Source organism: Propithecus coquereli, unplaced genomic scaffold (assembly GCF_000956105.1).
Source record: "Propithecus coquereli isolate 6110/MARCELLA unplaced genomic scaffold, Pcoq_1.0 Scaffold164, whole genome shotgun sequence".
NCBI lineage: Eukaryota > Metazoa > Chordata > Mammalia > Primates > Indriidae > Propithecus > Propithecus coquereli.
The window spans coordinates 2,358,966-2,366,362 of record NW_012140969.1 but is presented as its reverse complement, the minus strand read 5'-3'; the positions used below and the strand labels follow the sequence as shown (position 1 = coordinate 2,366,362).

The 7,397-nt window shown below is 58.9% G+C and overlaps 1 protein-coding gene across 4 annotated transcripts in view; it reads left to right on the top strand.

Annotated features, from left to right (window-relative positions):
• DOCK6 (dedicator of cytokinesis 6) overlaps nt 1-7,397 on the top strand; it is a 39,336-nt gene that overhangs the window by 29,141 nt on the left and 2,798 nt on the right. For all 4 annotated transcript variants that reach the window (XM_012641268.1, XM_012641267.1, XM_012641266.1 and 1 more), the window contains 13 exons: nt 178-338; nt 472-654; nt 932-1,058; nt 1,375-1,459; nt 1,611-1,707; nt 1,856-1,990; nt 2,654-2,806; nt 2,996-3,154; nt 3,265-3,365; nt 4,001-4,193; nt 4,278-4,421; nt 5,982-6,113; nt 6,199-6,213. In XM_012641268.1, the coding sequence (XP_012496722.1) occupies nt 178-338; nt 472-654; nt 932-1,058; nt 1,375-1,459; nt 1,611-1,707; nt 1,856-1,990; nt 2,654-2,806; nt 2,996-3,154; nt 3,265-3,365; nt 4,001-4,193; nt 4,278-4,421; nt 5,982-6,113; nt 6,199-6,213 (1,685 nt within the window). The remainder of the gene's footprint in view (nt 1-177; nt 339-471; nt 655-931; nt 1,059-1,374; nt 1,460-1,610; nt 1,708-1,855; nt 1,991-2,653; nt 2,807-2,995; nt 3,155-3,264; nt 3,366-4,000; nt 4,194-4,277; nt 4,422-5,981; nt 6,114-6,198; nt 6,214-7,397) is intronic.

Genomic DNA, 7,397 nt, shown 5'->3' with positions numbered 1-7,397 from the left:
TTATAATCTGTGGCGCTATTAATGTATCTAATTAAAAGTACAATAAGGACGTTCTGGGATTTGACACCCAGAGACCCCAACCTGGTCTCGGGGTGGTGTGAGGAAAGACTACTGAGATTTGAGATGGGACAGCACTTACCAAGGCCTTGTTCTCCCCTGCCCTGTCCGTCCCCCCAGAGGGCCCAGGTCAGCGGTCAAGACTGGCCTCGATGCTTGACTCAGACCTAGACGGCGAAGGGGACTTTGGAGGTACCATCAACCCCTCGGTGGCCATGGCCATCGCTGGTGGCCCCCTGGCCCCCGGCTCCCGGGCCAGCATCTCCCAGGGGCCCCCAACGGTGAGTCTGAGTCTTGTCCTTATAGACATCATCCCACTGGGCGACAGAAGTTACGTAATGAGATACAAATTGGCTGATACCTCCAGTCGTGCGGAGAAAGTGAAAATTAACTTTGTCCCCTCTCTGGCCGCAGGCTTCTCGCTCGGGCTGTCCCCTCTCTGCTGAGTCGAGTCGGACCCTGCTGGCGTGTGTGCTGTGGGTTCTGAAGAACGCAGAGCCAGCCCTCTTGCAGCGCTGGGCCGCTGACCTGGCCCTCCCGCAGCTGGGACGTCTCTTGGACTTGCTGTACCTCTGCCTGGCGGCCTTCGAGTACAAGGTGCGAGGGGGTGGCAGGGGGTGGCAGCGGAAGGGACAGGTGCAGTTCGTGCTCTGCAGGGCCCCGGGGTGCGGCGGGCCGTCTCTGTGCGGCGGACTCTGCAGGGCGGAGGGTAAAGGGGTCGGGGGGTCTATTTCTGCGCTGAGCCTTCACGAGAGTTTGGAGGAAAGGGGTAAACCGTGTCTTCAAGGACAGCGTCTTGAGGGTGCGAGAGGGACTCGCCCGGGTCCTACCAAGAACAGAATTTACCTCGAACCCCAGTTTTCTGCCCTCCCAGGGGAAAAAGGCCTTTGAGCGCATCAACAGCCTCACGTTCAAAAAGTCACTGGATATGAAGGCGCGGCTCGAGGAAGCCATCCTGGGCACCATCGGGGCCCGACAAGAAATGGTTCGACGGAGTCGTGGTGAGTGGGCGATGTGTCCCCATCCCCAGCAGCCGCTCCCTGCCTTTGGCCAAGGGACCCCATGAGGGGGGGCCATGCGTACCCTCCGTCCGGCTCACTTTTCCCGGAGAGAAGTCCACATGTCACTGCCATCCCCGTAGGCCTCTCTGTCCCCATCTGTCACTCGTATCTACCTGCGTGCGGCCTTCTGATCCACCTGGGGTCCTTACGGGTCACCCCACTTGGGTGTCTTCGTGCCTGCGCGCTTCTCCTCCCACTCACGTGTGGCCTTCTGTTTTCGCACGTCTGTGAACACGTGCGTGCCCGTGCGTCTCAGAGCGGAGCCCGTTTGGGCACCAGGAGAACGTCCGCTGGCGGAAGAGCATCACACACTGGAGACAGACCTCAGACCGCGTAGACAAGTGAGTGTGGGCGGAAGGGGGTTCGCTGCGTTCAGACCAGTTTCTAGGGAGCCAGTGCGTCCTGGGATGCCAAGGACGGGAGAGCACAGCTGTGGCGTGGGGATGTGGCCCCAAGTGGCCCCCTCCACCCAAGACCTCCTTTCCCCTCCAGGACCAAGGATGAAGTAGAACATGAGGCTTTGGTGGAGGGGAACCTGGCAACTGAGGCGAGCCTGGTGGTTCTAGACACACTGGAGATCATCGTGCAGGTACGGTGTGATCCAGCATCTTCTCTGTCCTCTGAGTGCACCGCAGTGCCCTGTGATCTCTGACTCCATAATCCTTCTCCTTCCCTGTCCCTGTTACCATGCCGGCCTCTAACACCTGGATTTCTGACCCCCTCTTCCCTACCCCCAGACGGTAATGCTGTCAGAGGCCCGGGAGAGCGTCTTGGGTGCGGTGCTAAAGGTCGTGTTGTACAGTCTGGGCAGTGCCCAGAGTGCCCTCTTCCTGCAGCATGGCCTGGCTACCCAGCGGGCCCTGGTGTCCAAGGTAAGCACCACTTGACGACTGTGATTCTTAGAATGATAATATTAGCTCATCGGTAGGCACAGTGGCTCACGCCTGTAATCCCAGCACTTTGGGAGGCTGAGGCAGGAGGATCGCTTGAGCCCAGGAGTTGGAGACCAGCCTGGGCAACATAGCGAGACCCCATTTCTACAAAAAAATTTTAAAAATTAGCTAGGTATGGTGGCAGGAACCAGCTACTCAGGAGGCTGAGGCAGGAGGATCACTTGAGTCCAGGAGTTCAAGGCTGGAGTGAGCTATGATTGCGCCACTCCAGCCTGGGCGACAAAGCAAGAGACTCTGTCTCTAAAAAAATAAAATCGAATAATAATAGTGATAGTAGCTCATTCATTGAGCACATAATGTGTGCTCAGCAACTTCATGGAGCAGAGACCACCTTGCCACAGTTAACAGAGGAAGGAAATGAGGATCAGAGTGGCCAAGTCACTCGCCCAAGGTCACACAGCAAGGGCTTAAACCCAGGTCTGAACTGCAGAGCCAGCTGTGCTCGGCTGAAGGGGGCAGAACACAGACAGGTGCCCCTGCCCGGGTCCCCACTTGGGACCTTCTGAGCCAGAACCAGGAGGGGCTGAACTGTGTCTGTTGGGGTCCTGGCTGAACTGTGTCTGTTGGGGTCCTGGGGGGAAGTTCCCAGAGCTACTGTTCGAGGAGGACACGGAGCTGTGCGCCGACCTGTGCCTGAGGCTCCTGCGACACTGTGGCAGCCGCATCAGCACCATCCGCACGCACGCCAGCGCCTCGCTCTACCTGCTCATGCGCCAGAACTTCGAGATTGGCCACGTGAGCGCGGCCGGGGCGTGGTCCTCACAAGGCCCGTGGGGGTCTCGGTACCATGGGGGGGGAGGGGAGAGGCATCATGGAGCGTCGCTGGCAGATCGCGATGGCCACGTTGGCATGGTGAGCAGGCTCCCACGCGAGGGTCTGGGGTCCGAGGCTCACCTGCCCGCTCTCCCTCTTCTGCCCCCGTAGAACTTCGCCCGAGTGAAGATGCAGGTGACCATGTCACTTTCGTCCCTGGTGGGGACGACGCAGAACTTCAGCGAAGAGCACCTGCGCCGTTCTCTCAAAACCATCCTCACCTACGCCGAGGAGGACGTGGGCCTGCGGGACAGCACCTTCGCCGAGCAGGTGACACCTGTTGGGCCCCCACCCCGCCTCCCCTCGGTCACCCCCATCCACCTCCTTGGCCCCCTTCACCTCCCAGCGCCCTCACTGGCCCCGCCGTTGCCCGGCTCCAGGTCCAGGACCTGATGTTCAACCTGCACATGATCCTGACCGACACGGTGAAGATGAAGGAGCACCAGGAGGACCCCGAGATGCTCATTGACCTCATGTACAGGTACGGCCGGCCAGGCGGCACCTCGGCCACGCCCACCCACCCACAGGGGACGGGAGAGCAGGAGGTGAGAGGGACAGGAGTGGATGTCTGAGGAGGTGAGGAGGGAGCAAGTGAACGCACAGTTGATAAGAACAGGTGAAGGGGACAGGTGAGGGTGGCACAGGTGGGCAGACAGGTGAGGGGGACAGGTGGGCAGACAGGTGAGAGGGACAGGTGAGCAGGGCAACAAGTGAAAAATGAGAAGGGGAGGGACAGGTGAGGGGTTAGATGAGGGAGGAGACAGGGCAAAGGAGGAAGAGGGGAGATGATGGACAGGTGAGGAGACAGGTGAGTGGGAAGACAGGTAAGGGTTGGACAGGCAGGGGAATGGGTAAAGGGATGGACAGGTGAGGACACAGGTGAGGAGACGGTCAGGTGAGGGGATGGCCAGGTGAGGGGATGGACAGGTGAGGGGATGGACAGGTGGGGAGACAGGGAAGGGGTAGACAGATATGGGAACAGGGGAGGGAACAGGGTACAGTGAGGACATAGGCTGGCCCGCAGGGGTGACTGGTGAAGGGGACGGACAAGTAAGAAGCCGTGGGAGGACCAGGTGAGTCCTCTTCCCTCATCCACGCCCCTCACCGGGACACCAGGATCGCCCGGGGCTACCAGGGCTCCCCGGACCTGCGGCTGACGTGGCTGCAGAACATGGCGGGGAAGCACGCGGAGCTGGGCAACCACGCGGAGGCCGCCCAGTGCATGGTGCACGCCGCCGCCCTGGTGGCCGAGTACCTGGCCCTGCTCGAGGACCGCCGCCACCTGCCGGTGGGCTGCGTTTCCTTCCAGGTCAGTGGCCAGAGGGTGGCAGGCAGGGGGTGGCGGCACTCGTGGGGCAGGGACCGGGGTCTGATGCCACCTCTCCCACCGCAGAACATCTCGTCCAACGTGCTGGAGGAGTCTGCCATCTCCGATGACATCCTGTCACCCGACGAGGAGGGCTTCTGCTCCGGGAAGCACTTCACGGAGCTGGGGCTGGTGGGGTTGCTGGAACAGGCGGCCGCCTACTTCACCATGGTGAGGCCCTGGGGACTGGCTGCAGGGGGTGGGCTCAGCTGGGAAGGTGTCATCCCTTCCACCACCTCAACCCTTCCAGGCTGGGGATTTTTTTTTTTTTTTTTTTTTGAGATAGAGTCTTGCTCTGTCACCCAGGTTACAGTGCAGTGGCGTCATCCTAGCTCACAGCAACCTCAAACTCCTAGGCTTAAGGGATCCTCCTGCCTCAGCCTCCTGAGTAGCTGGGACTACGCCACCAAGCCTGGCTAATTCTTTAAATTTTCTTGTAGAGACAGGGTCTTGCTATGTTGCCCAGGCTGGTCTCGAACTCCTGGCCTCAAGCAATCCTCCTGCCCTGACCTCCCCAAGTGCTGGGATTGCAGGCATAATCCACCCTGTCTGGCCTATTTTTATTTTGTTTTCAAGACACAGGGTCTCGCTCTTGCTCAGGCTGGTCTCGAACTCCTGAGCTCAAGCGATCCTCCTGCCTGGGCCTCCCAAAGTGCTGGGATTAGAGGCATGAGCCACCTACCTACATCCCGCTCCTTTTTGAAATGAGGATTTTATGCATTTCTTGACAGGCTGATGCCTAAACATTTGATTTTTCCACTGTCATAAAGGAGTTCTCCCCTTCGGTTTGCTTATTTGCATAAAGGCAATTGATTGCTTCTGTATTTGACTTGTTGGTGGCCTGGGACCTTTGCCCCAAGGGGTGTTCTGGTGTGTGTGGAGCTGGTTGTGTCCCCATGTTGTTACCTCACCTGTTTCTCAGTTCTTCCCATTTTGGGGAACTGGTAGTTTCATCTGGGGACAGATTCAAGGTCAGATTCAAGGTCAGGTGTTCTAGGGAGATTTCTTCTTCTGTGGTGATGTTGTTTTCATTATTGTCCCTTTGCCGGAGTCTCGGAGACAAAAGCCTAAGGGAAAAAAGCTAGAGAGTAGACACAGACCTTCCGATAGTCAGTCAGCAAACATCGCAAAGTGCCCCCCATATGCCAGGCTTCATGCCCTGGTTAAGGGCATGGGGCACCCACATGTGGCTGTTATTCCCTGCCAGGACACAGTTGGGCGTGGAGATCATGGACACTAGGTCAGAAGGGCTGGCATTTGGGTCCTGGCCCTTGGGAGCCCCTTCATGTCTCTGAGGCTCACTTCCCCTCTGAGGAATGAAAACACAAAAAACAAAAAACAGCTTCCGCCATCAATGAGGAAACACGGGTAAATGCAAATGGACACAGCACCTGGGCCATAGCAAACACTTGTTAAAAATAGCCAGGCGCAGTGGCTCAAGCCTGTAATCCCAGAACTTTGGGCATTTGAGACCAGCCTGGGCAACATAGCAAGACCCCATTTCTACAAAAAGAAAACAGAATAGTGGTGAAGACCACAGAAGGATCTATGCAGGCCCAGTGGGAAGACTGGTGTCCCATCTGGGGTGGGGGTAATCTGGGTGGGCTTCCTGGAGGAGGTGATGGAGGCTTGGTGGGAACACCAGAGGTGGAGCAGGTAGGAGCAATTGGGGATGGTGCTCCAGGCAGGAGGCAGGGTTTGGGGAATCCTCACTGCCACCACCTCCCTCAGGGCGGGCTCTACGAGGCGGTGAATGAGGTCTATAAGAACCTTATCCCCATCCTGGAAGCCCACCGGGATTACAAGAAGCTGGCCGCAGTGCACGGCAAACTGCAGGAAGCCTTCACCAAGATCATGCACCAGGTGGGCCCAGGACCCTGGTCCCCAGACCCCGCCCTCCAACCCACCCCCTGGACTCTGCTGACCTTGAATCTTCTCTCTCCCACAGAGCTCTGGCTGGGAGGTGAGTCAGCCTTTAGTGGCCACCTGCCTCTGGGACCCCCGGGATGGCTGGCCAGCCACGGCCAGCGACCACCAGGGGGCGCCGGAGGAGCACAGCTGCAGGGGCAGGGGCTGGGGTTCAGTGGGCGATGACGCACCCCTGCCACATCCCCCCAGAGGCCCCCACCCCAGATCTCGAGGGCAGCTTGTGACTCACCCAGCTGGGAGCTCTCCAGAGACACCCCACCCCTCCCTGGGGCAAGGCTCGCTCGGGCACTGCAGGGGGGAGGTGGGGTGTTCTCGCTCCCTCTCTCTGCCAGCCTGTCTCTCCAGTGTCTCGTGGTCTGTTACCCTCCATCTCTCCCTGTCTCTGTCTCTCTGCCCACCACCGAGTCTCTGCCTATCTTCCTAGCTCTCTGTCTCTGTGTCTCTCTTGGTCTCTGTCTCTCCCCAGCTTCCCCCACAATCTCCCGCTTCACATGCCCCCTCCCCAATCCCGCCTCTTCCCTACTTGGGTCTATTTTTAGACATCTCCTAGTTTGGGGAGAGTTTTCTGGCCAAAGATGGCAGGAACCCAGAGTCCTGGCAGGCGGGCGGGCAGGCTGGGTGGGGGCCGGGTGGGGCGAGCAGGTCCCCTCCCTCCCCGAGTCCCTGATCTCTCTGTCCCGTGGAATGACTCTCATGGGGTAGCATCACCAGGACCCTAGGGGTTGGGGGCTCTGACCTCTGACCTCTCCCATGACTTTGTATCCCTGTCCCCCCTAATGTCCCCCGGCCTCGCCATGTCCTCCCAACCCCACCGGGACCTGCCTTGGTGAGTGAACACAGAGCCACCCCACTTCCTTTCCGGTCGAGGGGTCGGTTTCTATGGGGCGGAGGGGTTTCTTCTTCCAAACTTAGGGCTGGAGGCAGGGGGAGGGAATGCCCTGGAACAAGGGAGCCAGAGCCTCTGTCCCAGAGCAAGAGACAGCCGTGCCTTCCCTCGGTCGTTCAAGCATTTATTTGGCACCTGCTGTATACCCAGTCAAGTATCCATTAGGGACATACCTGTGAGCAGTACAGTCCCAGTCCTGATTTCATATTGCGATCCACGCCATGATGTTCTCGGGGTCCCCTGCCTGCACCCATGACCCCATGTTCTTGGGGTCCTCACACCCCAGTCCTGATGTTCTCAGGCTTCCCCTTTGTCCATCCTCATCTCACCAG